We start from the raw sequence: 24633 nt of genomic DNA, 5'->3' as shown, positions 1-24633 counted from the left end.
TTATAAATATGCTATAAATTGGGAAAATGTTAAGTTATCTCTGATTCGACTATAGTGAGATAACAGCCAATCATTTCCGCTTTAACAGGAGCGAAAAATATTTTTCAACGGTGTAAGCGGTGATTTATTTTTTTGTACATCACATCAATAAGGGCCCAAAAGGCAGTGCTATCAGATCCTTACAATGTCTATGGGACAAGGTGACCGTAATAAAGAAATATCTTAGGACTTCAATCATTAGCGACGGGAAAAGTTGAAAAAGCGAGGGGAAGGGTTGCAAACTATAGATAGCTTCTACAACTGCTTTGAATGAAACAGTCAGTCAGGGGTACTACTTGTACAAGTTATATTTATTTACTTGAAGAAGTTAATAATATGAGGCAGGCGTTACCTGTGAAAGGGGACGAAGTCTGTATGAATTATTTTTTTTTTAATTCAAACATATTTTAACTTCAAAATCTGTTAAAAAAGAAACGGAAATACCCTTACGTTTCCAATTTCGGTTCTGTTGTTCGGGATTTTAGTTGTGACGTTATTTAATTTATGTTATGACGTCATATTCAATGTAAACAAAGGAACGCGATCAGGTAACGTTTTTTTCATATCAAGCCATTCAAGGAATTATTAAAAATGGAATTGGTATTGCGTTCCTTCCTATATTTTACTAGACTGATAAATATATATTTTACTCAAAGACTCATGCAAACGAGACCAGAAAAAGGAAGTAGATTTCTGCGCAAATGCGGGAAAATAAAAAAGTCTGAAAATAAAAATTTTTAAAAAAAGTTAACGATTTTGAGTTCATTAGTAGAATGAAAATTTCAGGAAATTTCCCCGATTTTTTTTTTTTTTTTTTTTTTTTTATTGATTTTTCTACCGTTATAGGGGACTTCGTCCCTTATTAATATACTTTTGTAAGTAAGATACTTATACAAGTGTATTTTATTTACTTGTATAGGTAAGTTATTTTAATGGCTTAGTTATGTCCCTTAGACCTGGGACTATTATACTAACTGTTAGTATAATAGTCCCAGCTTAGACATTCAGATTTTTTTACTTACACAAGTAAAAAAGTCATACTATCTTCTTTTCTTGAATTTCTCAGGACTTCTTTGCTCTAATAGAATTTTTAATTGTTTGTCCTTTGCAGATGTCTTTACTAACCATTGACGTGCAATTTCATGGTCAATGAGAATCTCATTTGTCTGTTATCTTCAAAACACTGCACATTTACAAGCCTCCAAGGGGCAATATTTGATGGCCTTGCGCAATTACTGAAGATCTTTGTGCAAATAGTTTCTCTGTTGAATTAATGAGATGAAACATTGAACTCTAATAAAAAATTATGAGCTAACCAAAGAAAAATTGTTTAAGGCATGTTTTTATATCTCAAAACTTGAGAATTTTAGGGATTGTAAACAAAATTTACTTATATAAGTACAAGTAAATTTTTTGAGAAAATTAAGGGGAGATTATTCAAACTTTATAAGAAAATATGAATATAAAATATTTACTTATATAAGTATATCATTATTTACTTCTTCAAGTAAATAAAATAACTTGTACAAGTGGTACCCCTGACTGACAGTTGTAAAGAAATGATGTAATGTATAAATTATATATATGCAAGGATAACATGCTTTTGTTGTCAAGTCAGATTAGCTGGTTTAGTGTTTTGATGGTGCTTTGATTTTGTTTTGAATATTATTGAAGTGAGATCTAATATAATATGTACTCAAATCTAAAAAGAATAACTATCATTCCAATATTACAGTTGATTTCTCTCATTTTTTGGTTGAAACAAAGGGGTAAGACTAAATTGGATTCTGTTGGAAAATCATATCATCAGTTAATAAATATATTTTAATGTTCTTTGTAAGACATGCAAGATGAGAAGCTGGCTCTGTTTGCCTTAACACTAAATTGCATAGGTTTCTGTTTGCAGTAATTCATTTATCTGTCCATCAACTGCATCCAGATGAGGTTGATTATCAATACAGTGCACTAAAGGCAGTTCAATTAAGAATGAATCCTATTGTTAGCATAAATTAAAATAGGATGGTAAGGATTTATTACTCTGCCATGTAATACCCATTGGATAAACATGTAAAGGGAGCTGTTTAAGAGTGATTTATCTACAATCACTCGAATTCAAGGTTAACTACATGTACTAAGTATTTGTGTAATGTTTTAATTTGAAATATTGTCATTTGGCATTTCAAATTATGAAAATAAAATATTTGAAATCAAATCAGCTTGGTGGATTTGTTTTCTATACTCTCTCAACAAAAACCTTCCTATTGTCACTTGCAGCTGATATTCTACAGAACTTGTACGGAAAAAAAACAAGTAATTGGTACCTTAACATTACACGTATATATAAAATGTAATCAAATTTTCCAGAACAAAAGAACAGAAAAATTCTTGAACAGTTAGAAGAACAGAAGAAAAGATTAAGAATGGGAGGACATCCAGGTCCAGCAAATCCTATGGCCATCAGGTTAGGCATGTTATAGTGAAACTAATCCTATGGCCATCAGGTTAGGCATGTTATAGTGAAACTAATCCTATAGCCATCAGGTTAGGCATGTTATAGTGAAAATAATCCTATGGCCATCAGGTTAGGCATGTTATAGTGAAACTAAATTATGAAAATGTCAGCTATTAACATGTTATATGTAGAACATTCAGACTAAATATAAATAATATCTTTGCATATAAAATAGAATCTTTTGTGGACTTGTTGAGGCATGCTCATCATGAGTTAGGAAGGCAATGAGTTACGTCAACAGCTAGTATTTTCAATTTGGTATTTTCTGTTGTTCCCCATGTGTGCATCATTTAGGATTAAGAACAGCCAGGTTGGCTTTGAAACATGTATCTGGGTAGAATGATATATGAATAAAAAGGAATGTTGGTATGTCTTACTGTTGACTGCTACCTTTTTGACTAGAAGGTTAAGATATGTCGCAGTCTAGTAGGAAATGTGGTTCATATTTATACATTATATTATTCTTATCCTGAATAAGGATGAAAGATTATCCACTGGTTGTTTTAAAAAAAATCATCCATCAAAATATACAATGTTTGAAACAACCTATTTAGAATAGAATATTCAACATTATGACAAAGAAACATGTATCAGCAATAAACAATTAAGTCAGAAATTATTTATTGTGAGGTTTTTAGTAATGCGAATAATGCCAACGGATTAGTATCACAATAATAAGAGCTTGCAAGCTAGAATTGAAATCGCTATAATAAATCGAGCAGTTTTGTCCATTCTTCAAAAATTGCAATAATAAAGGCACACAATAATTTCTGAATTTACAGTTATGAAATTGAATTTTTAATATTCTTTATTTCAGCATTATTATTTTAATCATCATTTTAGATTTTTTAATATTCCTTGTATTATGGATACACTGCAAGAAGAACATAAATGAGTTAATAGAACAGTTTAGTGTTGAGTCTATAGATTCCTGTTTTATTAATCGGAAAGTAAATTGGAGTAAAAATAAAACAACTAATAATATGACACTTTTCACAAAAGATCTTACAACAACTTATTTCACCAAAGGTTTATTATTATAATTTAGTTTAATTTTGTGTAGTAAGATGACTTGCCACTGGTCATAGCTGTACCATTACTATATAAAGGACTTCATAAGTAATTACATCTACATAGTTTGTACATTTATTTAATATACTGTAAACCAACTCATTTTTGCAAGTAGAAAAATAACACAAATATAAATCATAGAAAATATGTAAAACTTGGATCTTCCCTTATTTAAATACATCAAGTAAATTTGGAATCGCAAAATAATTTTGCAGCAAAGTGGGCTAGAAAGGGCTAAACAAGAAATAAAGTATTTGCAAAAACAAGTTGGTTTACAGTATATGATTGATTTATTTTATATTTGGTGTACCTTGTAAAGTTACTGATTGGTCATAACTAGTAAATTGGATCAAGGACTTATGACTTGGGACAACATCTACAGGTTGTTAGAATTTGTGTTAGTAGTTGTGAACTTGTGACTTCTTTTAAAAACTAAAGCTAAGACTTATAGTGCTTGACTTTTTTTTTTTTTAATTAACACGTATTAAGCCTTACATTGAACAAATTGATATCTTATTTATGAAAACATTGACTTTTTAGTACTCCTCCTGCAGTTCAGCAGCCAGCCTTACCAGCCAATCCTTCTGTGAGTAAAACCAATTTCACTGTCTATATCACTCAGAAAGTGCTATCCATTTTTTTTTCATTTTATCAAAGATAGGATAAAATATCCTTTCTAAATGTCCCTTTATTCGAAACAAATGGTTGAAGCCTGTATATTTTTTCTTAAATTGATAACATAGTATTCTGTAAAAAAGCCAAAAGCCAAAAAAGAAAATAAATACCCTTTTCTGCCACAATAATAAGAAAGAAAAACCCTACCTCTGTCAAAGCTTGAATCTTGAGTATGTTAATTGCTTTAAGTTTATCTGTTTGCACCAAAAAAAACAATGTAGATAGTTCTTCAGTACTGTATATAGAGGTAAAAGCTTGTATCAATATTTAAAACATTTTGCTTGAATTATTCTTGTTAACAAAACATTTAAGGGAAGCAATCTTTCTCTTTTGAAGATTAAATACGTAATTTAGAATAAAAATGGATATAGGGGAAAAATTAAGGTACACCGGGCATCAGACAACCTCAGATAACATGTAATAAAAATAGCAGAGCAAAATAACTATTTTTATTATAAAAAAGAAAAATGGAATGATTCCCAATAAAACAACTATCCATAATGACAAAAGGACAATAATGCAAACATAATGCTGTTTTAGTAAGATATATAATATTTTACATTGTTTATTCTCAGTCAACACTTGTAATGGAGACTCACAACATGACACCAGCTCAAAGAGCAGCATTACAGGTACAATTTCTTAAATGACTTCATATGAGTAGTATTGATAACATTAAAAGATGTCTGGTAAATGTACAAGGAAACAATGAACTATAAATACGTTCTGTATGTACTGGTCTGATTACTGGTATGCCTGAATGACACCTTTATTTACCACAGAGTTATTTTATTTTATAATGATCATAATAGAATGAAGATAGGCCTAAGAACATCACCAAGACCTACTTTTTATGCCCCCGCGACAAAATGTTGGGGCCTATAAATTTACCCCTGTCCGTCCGTTCGTTCGTCCGTCTGTACCGTGTCAGGTTAAAGTTTTTGGTCAAGGTATTTTTTGATGAAGTTGAAGTCCAATCAACTTGAAACTTAGTACACATGTTCCATATGATATGATTTTTCTAATTTAATGCCAAATTAGAGATTTGACCCCAATTTCACGGTCCACTGAACATAGAAAATGATAGTGTGAGTGGGGCATCCGTGTACTATGGACACATTCTTGTTATTGAATATTTTCATATCAGGTCAGTTTTTCAGGTATTTATTAAATGCACAACTTTACTTTAGTTGTTATTCCATTTAATTATGTTAGACCTGATATCTTAAGCCTGCTATGTGATTTAACCTTTTGATACATGAAATTTGACCTTGATCTCATAGTCTTTCCACATATTATTCAGTTTGAATTTTATTTGAATTTGTTTAAATAAATTATGCAGATGAGTTCATTTGACATCTAATCATGTGATAAATTTATACTTTGTGTTTTTTTTTTCAGCATGCCAATGCAAATTCTTTTGGATATTTCATCACACAAGATTCGTCTTTTGGAAATCTGATTTTACCAGTGATACCACGGTTCAAAGATGTATGAATATGATTTTGTTGGTTTCTCTCAATTTAAGACCTAAAAACATCAAAAGATTGTTGGAATTTTGCAATGGTAATAAGATCATTGTGCTTGTGTTAAAAGCAGATTCAGTCAAATACAAATGTATGAACAAATAATGAAGTTGAATGACAACACAGAAGAGAAGGCAAAATTATTTGTTTTCCCTTTGAATAAAATTTTGCATGATATGAAACTGTTTGTAAACTATTGTTATGCATATTTACATAGGGATTACTGTTACATGTATAATTGATTTGCATGTTTATTAAGATGTATGAAATATTAAATATTGAGTTTTTTATTGTCTCGCCTGCAACAAAAGTCGCAGTATGTGAGACATAGGGATTACTATCCGGCAGCAGGGACAGCAGCGATGTAAACCATTTGTATAAAGCTTTATATTTCAGAAGGTAGAAGACCTGGATGCTTCATACCTTGTATGCAGATAGCTTATGTTAAGAAGTTTTCTTCTGTCATATTTTTATTGTCCTTGACCTCATTTTCATGGTTCAGCGACTGTGTGAAAAAAGATTACATTTTTTTGTCATGTGAATTTCTGACTTATTATGAGCAATATGATAACTATATTTGGTATATGGATTTCTTGCAACTCTACATGTCTGTCAGACAGAGTTCACCTCATTATATGGATCAGTGATCAAGGCTAATTTTACGTGATTAGGTCCATTTCTCAGATACTATAAGCAGTAGGTCAACTATGTTTGGTGTATGGAATGATTGTAAGGTGTACATGTCTGTCAGGCAGGTATAATTGGACCTTGACCTCATTTTCATGGTTCATTGGTCAATGTTTAGTTTTTGTGTTTTGGTCTGTTTTTCAAATACTATAAGCAGTTTGTCAACTATGTTTGGTGTATGGAATGATTGTAAGGTATACATGTCTGTCTGGCAGGTATAATTGGACTGTGACTTCATTTTCATGGTTCATTGGTCAATATTTAGTTTTTGTGTTTTGGTCTGTTTTTAAAATACTATAAGCAGTATGTCAACTATATTTGGTGTATGGAATGATTGTAAAGTGTACATGTCTGTCTGGTAGGTATAATTTGACCTTGACCTCATTTTCATAGTTCATTAGTCAATGTTAAGTTTTTGTGTTTTGGTCCTTTTTTCAATTACCATAAGCAATAGGTCAACTTTATTTTGTGTATAGAATAATTGTAAGGTGTACATGTCTGTCTGGCAGGATTTATCTTACCTTGGCCTCATTGTCATGGCTCTTTAAAAATTTTAAGTTTATGTGATATTGGTAGTAAAATCTTCATCTTTAAGACTTTCAACATAACATCATTGGTCAGTAAAACAGGCAAGACATTTCAGTGCATGCACTCTTGTTCACTCTTTCAGTCACTTGTAAGTAAACATCCAACAAAAATAGCTGCACTTTAATAAGAGCCTGTGGAAAAAATATAGAAAAAGCTTCATGAAATCTTGTTTGCCAAATGAAATTAGATATGTCATTAATGTTTTTTGTTAGACATTTAATATATACTACTAGTAGACTATCAGTCTCTGAGGGTAACATCTGCCCCTCTAGCCAGTGCTTTGGTACTGGTATGATTTGAATGATACTTTTTGTGTGTAGGTTTCTAGAAATATAACTGTACTATAATTAAGGTTGAAACTTTCTCAAAGAAAGATAACATTAGATTGTTTTGTTTGTTTTGTTTAGGCCGTTAGGGTTCTTGTGATCCCAAACTTTTTTGGGGGGCTTTCCAATCTTTTGGTTACCAGAACTGATGAAAGTTATTTCATAAACACTATTCCTGAAAATAAAAAGATTCCTCTAAACATAAAACCATAGATTTGAACTGATATAAGCTGACCAAATATACTAGTATGGCTCTTACAAAAGTAAATAAAAACATACTGATACATTGAAATTCAGCCTTTTTTCATTCAAATGTATGAGCTTTTAATATAAATGTTAACTATGATAATATTTTGGTGGCTTTAACTTCTGTTTTCCTTGGCCAGGTCAAACCAGACTAAAAATGGTATTTGCTGCTTCTCCATTAAGAATACGGCATTAGGGAGTAAGAGCAAAGACTGGATGGCTCGGAGTCAGAATACTGTGTTCAGGTAGGGAGATATGTCTTCCAGAGGACTATTACCTTGTGAAATAGCACTTGGACTTTAAACAGCCAACCATTATCATCCTCATCATGTTGTGTAATTGCCTTTTATACAAAATAACACACCTCAAAGAAGGCCTCATTTAATGGCAACAAGATAGATATCCTACATCAAGAGTCTGTTCTCAGCAACTGATTGACTAACACATCAAGAGTCTGTTCGAAGCAACGATTGACTAACATGTCAAGAGTCTGTTCTCAGTGACTGATTGACTTACACATCAAGAGTGTTCGAAGCAACTGATTGACTAACACATCAAGAGTCTGTTCTCAGCAACTGATTGACTAACATCTCAAGAGATTGTTCGAAGCAACTGATTGACTAACATGTCAAGAGTCTGTTCTCAGCAACTGATGGACTAACACCTCAAAAATCTGTTCTCAGTGACTGATTGACTCTCACATCAAAGAGTCTGTTCTCGGTGACTAATTGACAAACACATCAAGAGTCTGTTCTCAGCGACTGATTGACTTACATATCAAGAGTCTGTTCTCAGCAACTGATTGACTAAAACATTAAGATTATGATCATTAAGACTCTTGATGTGTAAGTCAATCAGTTGCTGAGAACAGACTCTTGAGGTTTTAGTCAATCAGTTGCTTAGAACAGACTCTTGATGTGTAAGTCAATCAGTCACTGAGAACATACTCTTGATGTGTTCGTCAATCATTCACTGAGAACATACTCTTGATGTGTTCGTCAATCAGTCATTGAGAACAGACTCTTGATGTGTTAGTCAATCAGTTGCTTAGAACAGACTCTTGATGTGTAATTCAATCAGTTGCTTAGAACAGACTCTTGCTTAGAACAGACTCTTGATGTGTAATTCAATCAGTTGCTTAGAACAGACTCTTGATATGTAAGTCAATCAGTCGTTGGGAACAGACTCTTGATATGTAAGTCAATCAGTCACTGAGAACACACTCTTGATGTGTTAGTTAATCAGTCACTGAGAACATACTCTTGATGTGTTATTCAATCAGTCGTTGAGAACAGACTCTTGATATGTAAGTCAATCAGTCACTGAGAACACACTCTTGATGTGTTAGTTAATCAGTCACTGAGAACATACTCTTGATGTGTTATTCAATCAGTCGTTGAGAACAGACTCTTGATACGTAAGTCAATCAGTCACTGAGAACACACTCTTGATGTGTTAGTTAATCAGTCACTGAGAACAGACTCTTGATGTGTAATTCAATCAGTCATTGAGAACAGACTCTTGATATGTAAGTCAATCAGTCACTGAGAACACACTCTTGATGTGTTAGTCAATCAGTTGCTTAGAACAGACTCTTGATGTGTAATTCAATCAGTCGTTGAGAACAGACTCTTGATATGTAAGTCAATCAGTCACTGAGAACGCACTCTTGATGTGTTAGTTAATCAGTCACCGAGAACAGACTCTTGATGTGTTATTCAATCAGTCGTTGAGAACAGACTCTTGATACGTAAGTCAATCAGTCACTGAGAACACACTCTTGATGTGTTAGTTAATCAGGGGGGGTTCCGGGGGTTCCCTTTTTTGACGATCAATTCATTTGAATGAGGACATATAGTTGGAACCCCCCCCCCCCCCTTTATCCTGGGTTGGGAACCCCCTTTTAAAAATGGCTGGATCCGCCCCTGGTTAATCAGTCACTGAGAACACTCTTGATGTGGAAGTCAATCAGCTGCTGACAACAGACTCTTGACATGTTTGTCAATTAGTCACAGTGAACAGACTTTTGTTGCGTTAGTCATTCAGTCACTGAGAACAGTCGCTTGACATGTTAGTCAATCAGTTGCTGAGAACAGACTCTTGATGAGTTAGTCAATCATTCGTTTAGAACAGACTCTTGATGTGTTTGTCAATTAGTCACTGAGAACAGACTCTTGATGTGCTAGTCAATCAGTTGCTTAGAACAGACTTTTGGGGTGTAATTCAATCAGTCGTTGAGAAATGACTCTTGATATGTAAGTCAATCAGTCTCTGAGAACAGACTCTTGATGTGTTAGTCAATCAGTCACCGAGAACATACTCTTGATGCGTAAGTCAATCAGTTGCTGACAATAGACCCTTGATATGTTTGTCAATTAGTCACCTTGAACAGACTTTAGGTCGGTTGATGAATACTGGATTTTGAATGCTTTTGTATTAATGCGGGATTTTCTTTCCACAATGTTCCTCCATGTAATAGTAATGAAATTTTTAGGTTTGATTGGCGTCTTCATTTGTTTAAGATTATGTGGTTGGAAGGCGGCATCGCTGGTACCGGGACCTTAACCACTCTATAGAAAAATCTTAACCTCTGTTTCATTTTCAGAGGTTGACAAGTACACAGGTACAAGACGAGATTTTTTTAACTTATTTATATATACTGAATACACTAACGTTAGTGTATTCAGTATTATTACTGAAACAAATCTCAACTTGTACCTGTGGGCAAACTTACAGAATTATTATAATCATTTGTTTTCTTGTTTACAATAACAGGTCACAGTATAATATGAAAGGAAACACACATTGCATATATATTCCCGAGATTTCATTAAACAGATTATTATACATAAGATTATTTGCAAAGTTTAATATGGATTTTGCACAAAAAAATCACTTATTTTCAACCTCCTGAAAATCTGCATAATATATCCAAAATGAATCCATAAAAGGAGAGAAAAAATATATGTATACATTGTGCAAAAGCTCTCAAGATAAAAACTGTGGGAGAGTTTTTTTTTGGCACAAAATTATACCCCCTTTCCACGGTCGCCAGCACGTCCATCCGCCCAACGCCAGACTTCCATCGTATTATATGATAAGACAGTTTTTCACGGTATGACCCTCCAAAACTTCTAACTTTGAGGAAAAAGCCCTTTAAGTTAAAGAATCCTATTGATTTTGAAAATGTAAAAAAACACCAATTATATTTAGCTTTTTAAAATTTATAAGGGTGGGAAGGGGATTTTTTTCTCTCATCCCCTACTCTTTTATCTCGGCTTCCCTTCTCTTCTTTCTTCTGGATCCATTTTCTTTCTGCAATCCCCTTCTCCATGTTGATGTTCCAAATGGAAACAAATATTTTGGGAGCTCTTAACCTTTATTCCATGAGTTATGGAAGATTTGTTACATAAGGAATATTCATAATGAAATTGTCTATAATACTGTTTCTTAAGGGACATTTGTTTTTTATGAACAAATATACGTTGACATCCGTACCTTTCAGTTATGACATAAGATTCAAATGATATTCAGTACATTTTGTAATATAAATCTTAAAATCACATTTTAAAAAAAACAGTCTTATTTTTCAACCTCTGCATCGAGTAGATACCATTTCGAAATATAATACATCTATTTCGAAAAACGTCTTCTAGATTTAAAAGGTAAAAATACAGTATCCGACACGAGAGAAGAACAGCAGTGACTCCATTTTGTATTGGATTTGCCATTGGACATAAAACAGCCATCTATCCATCCTCACAATGACCGCCGTGGATAGTAAATTACCAATTAATTGATAGTAAGTAGTAAACACATGTTGTTTTTAGTAGATAATACATTTGTCCAACACGAAAATGATTGAAATTAGAAAAAAAAACGGATTTTGGAAAAGGAGAGGGAAAAATTATTACTTAGTCTAATTAACAATTTCAACCATTATTAGACTTCTTTTCCACCTGTTAATAAAACAACGTATATTATTACAGATTTTGCAGCTGAATTGTATATTTAATTGCTTTCACGGTCCGATACCAGATACTTGACCACCGTTACTTATTCTTTCACGATCATTTTTCTCGATATACCGAATAACAGCCGTTTATTCGTCACACATGAAAAAAATTCCAAAGTTACAATTCTTTTCGTAAATATCAGCTGAATTTTAAATGGAAAATCTTCTTTACGAGCTATTTGAGATATGTAAATATACTGTTTAGTTATAAATAGAAATAAAAGGGTGAATATAGTTGATGGAAGGAGAGCCTTCCGGTGAGGAAATAACAACACCAGTGACTGCTGTAAGTTAATCTTGCATGTCTCATATATATATTTTTTTTTAAATGACTCCTTGCATGTATATAGCCATGAATTGAAGCTCGTAAGTCCATCTGCTCCTACGACTGTGAGATACTGCCATCATTTAGCGTTCGAAGTACACGGAATTGAAGCTCGTAAGTCCATCTATTTGCTCCTACGACTGTGAGATACTGCCATCATTTAGCGTTCAAAGTACATTTTAAACTTTTGAAATTTCCTTTATGAATGGTACCATCCCAATTATTTCATTTGCAAACAATTTGAACTTTCCTCTGATGCAGTCTCTTAATTGTGACAAATTGTGACCTTGCGGTAAGGTTGCAGCAAACTTGCGGCAATCTTTTTAGTTCGCCAGAAGACCTGAAAATTGTTCACCAGTGTGCGCCGCTAGCAGCAACCTTTCGGCAAACAAATGTAAAAGTTTGCCGCAAACTCTTAACTTTCTTAAAATTGAAGGAATTTTGTAAACAAACTTTAAAGCAGTCCTAAAGTTTGCTGGAACTTTGCCGCAAACTTTATAGCATACTGAGCATGCTCCCTGCACTAAAATCAGACTTCCTGCTTCTTTAAATTTGAAATAGGAGGGAAGTTTTAATGTTGGTGTTTTCATGTATAAAGTAAATGGATGTTATATATGATAGATGTCTGAGTTATATATGATTCAATTAGTTCCTGGAACAGGCCATGCATCATTGATCATCTCTTTGTAAGTCATTTTAGACATTTTTTGCATGTTAATTTGTTATTATTGGTACAAAATGTATGGCAAAGAACCCCCATTTTGAAAATAACAATTTTGTTACACCCTTACTGCTCTTAGAGAAATATCATAACAGTTGTAAACTAATTAAACTATGTGGATAATGATGTTTTGCAGGAATGGTCTTTTTATGTTCAAATAATTTGTAATTCTTTATTGTTAAATCACATTTGATTAATATTTTAGATATAATTTTATGCTTAATACAGTATAAATGTATAATGCCTTAATCCCAGTTTCTTTATAAATTTGGCCTTATGAAAACAGATCTGTTCTTGATTTTTTTAATACATATGAATCTGTTAAGAAATTAATCAGCTCATTCTGAATTCTGCACTGAGTAAATTAATAGATATACATGTACCTATATTGTTTTTTTTTTTTTTTAAAGAAATTTTGATCAGAAGGTGAGCAGGTAAATAACAATTATTGGTCATAATAATTAATACAATCTAAATTTTGATCCATATGTGCATGTTTTGAATGAGACGTACAGTTTTGAAAAAGAATTAACAGAAAGGTAGTCATAGGGCATCATTATCATTTGATTTGCCAGAAGTTCACCGCAAACTATATAAGGCTTTTAAAGTTTGCCGGAAGTTCACCACAAAAATTGCCAGAGGTTCGCCACAAACTATATAAGGCTATCAAAGTTCGCCAGAGGTTCACCACAAATAGTCGCCAGAAGTTCACCACAAACTATATAAGGCTATCAAACTTTGCGGCAAGTCTGCCGCAACCTTCATTTGCATGGTAAAAAGTCGCGGTGAAGTTGCCGCAAACTATTTGCAGCAACCTTACCGCAGTGTTTGCGGCAGATCTGCCGCAACAGTTCGCCAGAAGGCTGATTTTTCATTAAGGGGGTAAAATTCCCGCCTTTAATTCTCACCATTTTGAAAGTTTTTTTATGTGAATATTAGCAGCTTATTAGTAAAACAGTGTCTTAATTGTTGCCTGCAGATGTCTATTTTTGGAATATCGTCAATGTTAATGGTCGCTCTTGTATCTTCCACATTTCCAATTACCGATATTGTTTTCACAATGATGATTTTTTTCAAAAATTTTGATATAATTTCACCCAATAGAAGTACACCACACCTTGACAGTCAGGATTCTACTTCGTCAAAATTATCTCCCCATTACGCCAGTTCATTTTTACAATCGTAAAAATGGAAGCCATTTTAGGGATGACGCGCTTCCAATTTAGCTCTTGAAAACCGATAAATTTATCCACATAGCACCATTACGATCCTTATATGCCAGGTGTATTTTAAAAGACAAATGTATCTACTAGCTAATGAGCATCAGTTAATGTACTTGTCTGCATTCAGTCAACTTAAAACTATTGTCGGATCGGTTGTCAGGTGGAATTTTTGGAAATTCATAAACATTTAAAAAAATTCTAATTAAATATTTCGTGGAAGGGCAGACTAAAAATTTTCAGTGGTTGAAGACTATAAACCCTCATTATCACACACAAAAAATGAAGTTTTTTCGAAGATATGCATTTTTAAGATCCAACTTAAAAGTCAGTCGTCAAGTACTTTTAGTAAAAATTTGCTATTCAAACACACCTATTCTGTTTTTGTGATTCATTAGAAAGGTATTTCACTTGACCCATATATTTAATTTTTCAGTACTGTGAACTTTCGATGTTATAAAGTCAACCTGTAGCCTTGATATATAAAATTAATAGAATCTGAAGCGAGATGATGTATCAAATACTCTTGCTTTATACGTTTTCAAGACAAAATATTTAACTCAAACACGCCCTAACATAAAAAAGTGCACTCGATTTGATCTTTTCGATGCAATTGTTACCCATTTTTTGAATTTTTTCTTGAGTTACATAATGGAAGGGCAGAAACGAAAATTAAGGAACAAATAGATTGATATGTTCTCCGTCCGTGGTAAAAAAAAAATAAAAAATCGGAGGTTATGCATTTTTTAGATCCAACTGAATAGACAACCATGTCGTCGACTTGGTATCTAATTGTTCTGCTTAATTATGTAATAGATAAATTGAAAACTTATGCAAATTGTGTTTTTATGAAAAAATACATCGTAATTTAGCCGAAAACTGTCATTTTATTTGTTTCTATTAACTTTTAAAAATTTTGTTACTATAGTAAACATTACAGTAAGCATTTATCGCCTTCTCTAACAAAGAGCTTCGATTCTTTTGTTCTCTTTCAACTGGGTTTCCGCCTGTTGAAATATTCATTGAGAATAAAATCGTCGATTTTTTTTAACTTGCTCAAATAAAATAGAAATAATTCCTACCTACGGACCTACCTATTGTTTGGTCAAATGATTCAAAATGTTTAATGTACGCAGGTAAAACAGCTCGTTCCCATCATTCATATCATAAAAGTCAACTACTATTAACATCAAATAATTGAATGTGAGTACAGTTGCCATTTCTAAATTATCAAAAACATGTAAGCCTCACATCCCTGGATAGTAATTTCATTTTATTCTGTGTAATTCTAAATTATCATATACCAGTAACTCTTACATCCCTGGATAGCAATTTTATTTTAATTTAAAAAAAATTCCCCTCAAAACAGAGAAATAAACGAGTATCCAAGGACAGAATTTATCATTTTTATGTTAGAATTGATAATAGTTTGCTGGTGAGGCATGATAAATTTCCTTTCTATTTTAAAAAAGATCTGAATTGGTTTCCCAGAATATATAGTCCGAATATCTGCAGGTAGTTTTGAAACATCTAACTATATTTATAAATTTGGTCATAACCTTTAAAAAAGTTTTTTTATTAGTTAAAAGGACCGAAATGTGTATAGTGGAACATTTAGTGGCTGAAGATAGAAGTAGGAACCTTATGGTACACCATGACTCCTGCGTTGTAAGGTGCAGGTTTAGAAGTAGTAAACTTATGGTACACCATGACTCCTGCGTTGTAAGGTGCAGGTTTAGAAGTAGGAACCTTATGGTACACCATGACTCCTGCGTTGTAAGGTGCAGGTTTAGAAGTAGGAACCTTATGGTACACCATGACTCCTGCGTTGTAAGGTGCAGGTTTAGAAGTAGTAAACTTATGGTACACCATGACTCCTGCGTTGTAAGGTGCAGGTTAAGAAGTAGGAACCTTATGGTACACCATGACTCCTGCGTTGTAAGGTGCAGGTTTAGAAGTAGGAACCTTATGGTACACGATGACTCCTGCGTTGTAAGGTGCAGGTTTAGAAGTATAAATTATATGATTTTATTTTAGATTGTAAACTTAACCTACAAAAAGAATTTCCTCTCTGGAAGGTTTTCAACGGTCAATATGGAAATGACAAAATCATATGATATCTACGTGAAAGGTGATGTATTCAATTTTATTGACATATTTTCTTATCCTTAAATCCGTATATCAAAAAATAAAGATAAATTTTTATAAAAAAAAAATCTTGCACAAAAAAATGTAGAAATTAAAAAAAAATCTTATACGGTATTGAAAACAGAACTAAAAATAATTTTACTTATAATTTTCATCCGACAAGAAATAGCAAAATGAAAAAAAAACCCGATTATGTTAGTTATTATTGGCTATAAGCACTTAAACAGGAATAAAAGAAGGAAATTAAAAACATTTGACGCTTTTAGATACTGAACACTTTCTTATAATTAAAAATTCTTTAATGTAGTATTCATTATATGTTTTGTAGAACCAAGTAATACCAACATATCCGGACAGAGATGGCGGATAATAGCTTTTATACTCGGATTGTTGTCTAGTGGGTTAGCAATAGCACTCATCGTTGTCGTTATAAAAAACGACAAAAATAACAAGGTAGAAAAAAATAACAATCCAGAAAAAAATGACAAGCTAGAAATTGGAACATGTGCAACCACTAGTGAAAAATACGGAAAAATAAACCTTGAACTATCAGATACTCCTTCTGTATTCGTTCATCTTACAAGAGCTGAAATTGAAGGACTTGCAGCGTTTTTATATAATCAACAAGAATTGAATCTCGTAGACTTTCAAGACGTTGACACAGACAAAAAATTTATTTTTTTAAGTGATTTATATTTACCCGAGAAACAAGATGTCTTAAATTACCTTGATAAGAATGGAACGAAACCACCTAGAGAAGCTCATGTTATCATATTCAGAGGAAATGAACAACCACCTTATGTTCAGGAAATCATAGTTGGTCCACTACCAACGCCAATATACTACAAATCCGTGCCATTTAGGCCTCAGAAAATCCAGTTCATATACCGCCCACCATTTATCGGAAATGAATATCAAAACGTCTTGAATTTCTTGAAAGAAAACATTGATCCTTTCCTTGGTTCTATGTTTATTGATATTTTTGGCGCACGACTTACAAATTGTAATGATTCTTGTCTTAATTTTGGTTATGTTTCTCCTATACTCTCTGGCGAAAACAATAGAAAAATGTGGGCGACATTAAGTCAGATGTCAGAGTATTCGCTACACCGGCCATTAGATTTTTCTGTTCTTGTCGATATAGATATTAAGGTATTTACTGTTGAAAAGATTTGGTTCAATAGTTCACTGTTTAATAATGTAACTGAAGTGTTAACATTTTATAACCAAAACAAAGAAACCATTCCAAAAACTTCTTTCCCAGTATATAGCTCTGAAGATTTTACTACGTTGAATCAGCGAGGCATTCCTCCAATGGACCCCCCCCCCCCCCCCCCCCCGCTTAGAAACCCAAAGCAGTTTTCCCCTGATGGTAAGCGATACAATATTCAAGGACGTCATGTTGAATACATGTTTTGGAAATTTGATTTTCGAATGTCTACAATAAATGGACCGCAGTTGCATGATATCCGATTTAAGAACGAACGCATTGCTTATGAACTTAGTATACAGGAAATTTCTGTATTTTATTCTGGTTTTAAACCAAATGATATTTTAGCACAGATTCTGGATAGCATTACACTCATAGGCTTGCAATCAAAAGTCCTATTTCCGGGTGTCGATTGTCCTGAAGATGTCACCCTTATTGGCTCTAGTTTCCATGTAGGAGGTGTAAGTGCATATGAATTAACGACCTCGTTTTGTCTGTTTGAATTGAATACAGGTGTGCCATATAGGAGGCATCATTCTTACTCATTTGATAACGGAAGATTTTACGAAGGAATGGAGAGTGTAGTTCTTGTCTTAAGGACCATTCCTACAATCAGCAATTATGACTATATAATAGATTTCATTTTCTATCCTAATGGAGCGTAAGAAGTCAAGGTGACGAGCACTGGTTATGTAAGAGCGTTATTCTATACAAAAGATGATGAAAAATATACATTCAAGTTACATGATAATTTTGGAGCACCAATTCATCAGCATTTATTTCATGTAAAAGCCGATCTGGATATTAAGGGTACATCAAACAGATTTGCAACATTAGATATAGATACAGAACAGATTGTAAATAAGTTCTCACATGTTCCTAATGAAAAACTAATTCAACTCAAGTTTAATACTTCTGTCAAAGAAACGGAAAAGGACGCAGCTTGCCGTTTTAATTTCGATACCCCAAAGTACCTAGTTATGTACAACGAACAAATCAAGGATAAATATGGAAATGTTAAAAGTTATAGAATTTTAAATAAAGGCATGACTTATCAGTTATTACCGGTAGGATCTGGAAATGAACCAATAGCTAGTTGGGCACGTTACCAAATGGCAGTCACCAAATATAACGAGTCTGAACGAACAAGTTCTTCTGTTTATGGAACTTTAGATATTAAAGAACCAGTAGTAGATTTCCAGAAATACCTTGACAACAATGATTCTATTTTAGATGAAGTAAGTCTTTATATATACTGTGTTTACATATTAGTACACGTATATTTCAATGGATTTATCGACGACATATATATATCAAAAAGTAAGAAAAAATACTACACAGAACACAAAAAATTGAACAACAAAAACTTCTCAAAACTGGGGGCTTCCGAGAGTCTTTAAACATACTAGGTAGAATAATGAGATTGTGTCCAGAAAACAAAAAGAGAGAAAGGAAAAGATATAAGCTTCATTTGCATAAAACTTGATATAATTTGTAGCTTGAACATACCATTTAGTGCGTTTATTGAAAAATATTTGTTTCCTTTCTTTACTTAGGGATGTATTCTTCTGATGTTTCAGTTTCGTTGAAATCTCGTTCGGGAATTATTTCCAAAACATGTTATACAAGTGGAAAATAGCAATGAATTTAAAAAATATTATAATCAAACTTAACTCTGTGAAAAAATTGTCTACTTACAATGAGTAGTTTTTGAGGAATAACATTTTCAAATTTTATAACCGGTCAATGCCATCATACAAAATGTTGAGAAAATGGGTGAGGAGTACAAAGAAATGATTTTACCAAAATATGTAAATCCCATATCAATTTTTTTCTTTTCAATCATTTATAACAAAGAGGTTGAAATAATATGCTTTTTGTTTAAAAAAAAAAAAAAGAGAAAAATTACAAATTTACAAAATTGACAGTATGGTCAATTTGACACGAAAAAGCAACAAAATTTTATTAAACATTCTAATATTAACACCAACCTATAGTTTAAATTTATTCAGATTGGTCCACTTCATCTTTAGTGAAAGTATAAAAAAAGTTTAATTGTGAAACTGATTTTTTTCATGATAATAGCCAAAAAATGGGTAAAAATTGATGATAGATGGGAAAATCATTAAAAATGGGTACTTTCAAAGGGCTGTAGTAAATAAAGTACACCACCATATGATTTTTTCTTCATCAATTACTTTCTTACAGTCATATGAACCCAAAAATCAGGTTAAGAAAAAAACTTTATTTCTTGAAATTTTTGCCCCCTCAGAGGTGTACATCTTTCAATGTTGGTATTCACAGTTTCTGTTTTTCTTCAGGATTTAGTGGCCTGGATTACTATGGGGCAATATCACATTCCACACACAGAAGATCTTCCTGTCACAACATCTCCCGGTATGGATGTCAGTTGTTTATTCTTGCCTTATAATTATTTCGCTGAAGATGCAGCTATCTCCTCTAAAAATGCTGTACGCGTTGAGCCGATACAAAGGTCAAGAAGAGGATCAGCTGTAACAGTCGAGCGGTATGGCGTGAAACGGGGGTCCAATTGTCTTCCAGCTGATCATAACTATGACGAACTAATAAAGCAATATCCTACGTGGATCATCGATAATTGAATGATGAGAACAAAAATGACACTGTTATGTACCATTTTCTATGTTTATAGAACTTCTTATATTTGCTGTTATTGGTTTTTAAGAAAATGAATTAGTTTGGAAACTTGTAACAAAACTCATCAATGTTTGACACCTCGCCGCAAGGACATTTCTGATAATAGGATCGGAGGAAACTTTCATATGAATAATTATAATGAAAACACAGAAAACATTTCATGTAAAGATAACATTTTACTGTAAATTTAGCAAACGACGAACACATTAAGTCGTAGAAGCTTTGCGAATAAATCTTAGAGCTTTAAACTCAATTTATTTTATACTAGATGTAAATGTCACAGAAACACACCAGAACTTCTGTATAGAAACAAGGTCCTAAGCTAGATCGACATAAGACAAAATGTAACAGCAAAATTGAATGATATGCAAGAAGCACTTTTTGATGCACTCAAGCAAATTCAAACAAATGATGCCTGTTATATACATGTGTAGTAAATAAATCGAGAAGACCTTATATGCCAAGTAAATTTCTCACAATCGAGATCCCAGTACTAATAATTATGTGATAACAGTTTAAAAAAACACAAGTCATTGATACCAGGCCTTACAGTCATAACTATTTAAGTACAATTATCGTACTCAGTCATTGATACCAGGCCTTACAGTCATAACTATTTTAGTACAATTATCGTACTCAGTAATTGATACCTGGCCTTACAGTCATAACTATTTTAGTACAATTATTGTACTCAGTCATTGATACCAGGCCTTACAGTCATAACTATTTTAGTATAATTATCGTACTCAGTCATTGATACCTGGCCTTACAGTCATAACTATTTTAGTACAATTATTGTACTGTCATTGATACCAGGCCTTACAGTCATAGCTATTTTAGTACAATTATCGTACTCAGTCATTGATACCTGGCCTTACAGTCATAACTATTTTAGTACAATTATTGTACTCAGTCATTGATACCTGGCCTTACAGTCATAACTATTTTAGTACAATTATCGTACTCAGTCATTGAAATCTAATTAAAATATAATTTCGTTATACTACATACGAATGTAGTATAACGAAATCCGAGTTCTATATTTTAATTAGATTGCAGTCATTGATACCGGGCCTTACAGTCATAACTATTTTAGTACAATTATTGTACTCAGTCATTGATACCAGGCCTTACAGTCATAACTATTTTAGTACAATTATCGTACTCAGTCATTGATACCTGGCCTTACAGTCATAACTATTTTAGTACAATTATTGTACTCAGTCATTGATACCAGGCCTTACAGTCATAACTATTTTAGTACAATTATTGTACTCAGACTCAGAAATCAACCAATCAAAATACTGGATTTGGTATTTCGAGCAAACATTTTGTACTCCCGAGTACTGAGTAAAGTTTTATGGCTGAAAGGCCTCACTTATGATTTAGTTTTCTGGACAATTTGATGCAACAGCAGTTTATCGATGTTATACTTTATAAAGATTATAAAAACTTCATACTTTATACTTATTTAGCCAATATACGTGTAATTTGACAATATTTGGGATTTTTATGAAATTTTGTATTCATTTATAATTTGTTGAACTGCATCTGCATATCGAAAAAGTTTACACAATTTCGGTAGTACTTAAAACACAATCTAATTAAAATATAGATTTGACTTCATTATCCTCTTTTGAGATCGTATGATGAGTAAGCGAGTTACAATATATCTGAATTTTAATCAGATTGCTTTTAAAGGATATCTGTGAAGCAGGGTCGACACATCTATATGACTTTTCTTGCATTGTCAGTCTCCATGTAGTTTTTTTCCCTTTCTCTAATCTGCAACAGCCCTATTACTACATATACTCGACAGAAACGAATAATGGTGATGGGAATTGTTTCCTCGATTCCGACTTTGCATCATGATTTATGTCTATCATTGTTTTTAAATACAGCTATCTATATGAGAACATTAAGTAAAATTAGTATGATGTTTAATTCGACGATTCCTGTTGATATACTATTGCCAGTGAGACTTTTGACTACCTTGTCTTTTATCAACAATATTCATGATATCAATATTCAGATGTTTTAGCCATGTTCTTTTCTACCACGATATTATCATGTAGATCAAGGGGTATGCTGTCTATAACTTGTACGTTGGTCATGGTTGTTTTTCACGGTTTCAGTAGTTGGAATTTTATAAAATGAATATTGTTTAAGTGTTTTTCAAAAAACTGGTAAATCAAACTTTTGCATTTCTTAGGTCTGCGGTAAAGATGTTTTGTGTTCTTTTACAAAAAAAACACTCCTGTTTGTTCTATATATTGATTACCACACGTTAAGTTCATGTTACAAGATATATTAGGCTTCAATTCGAGTTATTTAATTTCATTATAATAATAAACGAGCCTTCGGTGAGTTTTTTATTACTATTTCAGTTAAATAATGAGGTTAGGTATCAAGCGTTATTCATTTCTCACGAGTTGTTAAACCTATTTTTTTTATGGTCAACTCTCAAAATTCAGCGAATCGTTGATATAGTCTTTTGAACATATCAGTATTACGCCACATGTCCTATTCCGGCGACAAATTTTAATATCAGACATTTTAAAACATTTTGTACCCTTCAGAACGTAATGAAATTTGACAAAAAGAACATTTTCAGGTGAAAAGTGTGATTGTTTTGTATATCATTAAAGAAATCACATATGTCCGTTGCTATGAACGAAATGTACATAGTCTTAACCTTTGAAAGTCATCAATGACCTAACGAATAGCCAATGGACATGTCGTAATGTCGTCTCATGATGTTGGATAAAACAATCAAATTAAAATATTTTTCGTATAAAACAATCAAATTAAAATATTTTTCGTTTCACTTTTTACATACGAGAAATAACTCTTCATGCAAGAAATAGATAACTACGGAAGCCGGTTAGTGTCAGGGTAGAGTTTTATTTTTAAGTCGTTATAACGACTTAGCTAACTTGTTATAACAACTTAGCTAAGTTCTTATAACGACTTAGCATATCTATCTCGTTACAACAACTTAGCTAACTTGTTTTGACGAGTTAGCTAAGTCGTTTTAACGAGTTAGCTAAGTTGTTTACACGAGTTAGCTAAGTTGCTTAGACGAGTTTGATAAGTCGTTAAAACAAGGTAGCTAAGTCGTTATAACGACTTAAAGATAAAACTCTACCCTGACACTAACCGGCTTCCGTAGATAACAGGCGACAACCATAGGAGAAAATCTAATTATAACAGTAGGTCCAAAGGCAACCAATTTCAAAAAGTCATTATTTCTGTCCATCCTCGTCATCTATTTTTTATTTGAAGTCCAAAATTCTCACCTGTTGTATAATTTAACCCAATTAACCAAATTAATTAAGTGTGCACTTTGTTCTTACGAATATGAATAGAATATTGAATTTCAAGTAAATAACAACCAACCAATCAATGAGAATTATTTTGTGAAAGAAAGCTCTGTCTCACATGGTGTAGTGGTGTAGTAAGAAAGGTAACTCAATTTTGAAATAACCAGAAACGAACATCGCTCGCACATACATTCACCAGGGATAAACAAAACATACCTTCCTCTTCAAGTGTTTCTTCCTTTTTTCCAAAATCTGGCAGAACGGATCCACTTTCGCGTGGAGTGGTCTTATTTTGAATGCTAATCAACAAAACCGATACCGTAAAGTAAGCTATAAAAGGCCCCTACATAATAATATGTGAAAAAAATCAAATTAGGCCGTTTGTTTTCTCGTTTGAAATTTTTCACATTTTTATGTCGGGGCCTTTTATAGCTGACCATACGGGTTTTCTCATAGTGTTGAAGGGTGTACGGTGACTTATTATTGTTTATATCTACGTCATTTGAATTCTAGTGGATAGTTGTCGCATAGGCACTCATACATCATACCGTTATTTTTATATTGTCCATAGTGGTCGAAGTTGAATCGTCTCACTTCTCTGGTACTTAAGTTTGTTTGTACATACAAGTCATATATATATATGATACAAATATATGTATGGCCACTTTACCTCCGTATTTCCTCGACTCTTGCATTTATTATTTAATTTTTGTTTATAAAGTCTAAATGTTAAATATATGTTCAAATGTGATCAAGAAGATCCTATCTCCGTTACTTTATAACTAAATTTAATGGTGGTATTCCAGTTTGTTACGACAAATTCTTGTATTCTTAAAACGTTCTTTTTCATCTTCTATTCATACAACGTTCTGTATGAATATAGTGTTTGACGATTTTTTTAATTTTCCAACACAACTATATAATCAGTATCAAAAATTCTCTTGGTGCATAATAACAAAATTATTGATACTAAACATCATTCCAGATTTCATAATGTAAAAAAAAAAATGATTAAATTCCCCGAAATATAGTACAACACCCAAATAGTATAAGAGTATTTTTCTTGAATACTTGCCCCAAAAAAGAAATGCTTAGAATACTTGAATACATCAAAGGTGTGTTGGAAGATTTCATTATAAGAACTTTTAAGGCGAGGTGTATGCAAGAAAAACCACAGGCTCTTTAGAGCCTCTATTGCTCACTTAGGTCTATGTGTATCTTCAACAATGGACACTCTTCAACATTGTAGACTAGAATAGAATTCATGACAAAAATCTCTTTTTGTTGATCTTGTCTTGCTGATCATTTTTGCTTATCTAAGTTTC

The 24633-nt window shown here is 32.6% G+C and overlaps 2 protein-coding genes across 3 annotated transcripts; both read left to right on the top strand.

The window, feature by feature from the left end:
- The first annotated feature begins 106 nt into the window (after positions 1-106).
- LOC127725598 (SOSS complex subunit C homolog) lies at positions 107-6099 on the top strand. Of its 2 annotated transcripts, none has more exons than XM_052232695.1 (5): positions 107-200; positions 2404-2500; positions 4163-4208; positions 4873-4929; positions 5699-6099. In XM_052232695.1, the coding sequence occupies exons 1-5, from the start codon at positions 185-187 to the stop codon at positions 5792-5794; spliced, it is 312 nt and encodes a 103-aa protein (XP_052088655.1). In that variant the 5' UTR covers positions 107-184; the 3' UTR covers positions 5795-6099. The 2 variants fall into 2 exon arrangements, with proteins under 2 accessions (XP_052088655.1, XP_052088648.1); XM_052232688.1 differs by lacking the exon at positions 107-200 and adding an exon at positions 209-328.
- A 5574-nt stretch (positions 6100-11673) lies between these two features.
- On the top strand, positions 11674-20233 carry LOC127725614 (putative amine oxidase [copper-containing]). Its single transcript, XM_052232707.1, has 4 exons — positions 11674-11971; positions 15989-16082; positions 16428-18547; positions 19631-20233. Exons 1-3 carry the CDS (start codon positions 11924-11926, stop codon positions 17972-17974), a joined length of 1689 nt encoding a protein of 562 aa, XP_052088667.1. The 5' UTR covers positions 11674-11923; the 3' UTR covers positions 17975-18547; positions 19631-20233.
- The last annotated feature ends 4400 nt before the right edge of the window (positions 20234-24633 follow it).

Source organism: Mytilus californianus, unplaced genomic scaffold, assembly GCF_021869535.1.
Source record: "Mytilus californianus isolate M0D057914Y unplaced genomic scaffold, xbMytCali1.0.p SCAF_1, whole genome shotgun sequence".
NCBI lineage: Eukaryota > Metazoa > Mollusca > Bivalvia > Mytilida > Mytilidae > Mytilus > Mytilus californianus.
This window is presented reverse-complemented; position numbering and strand designations above follow the sequence as displayed.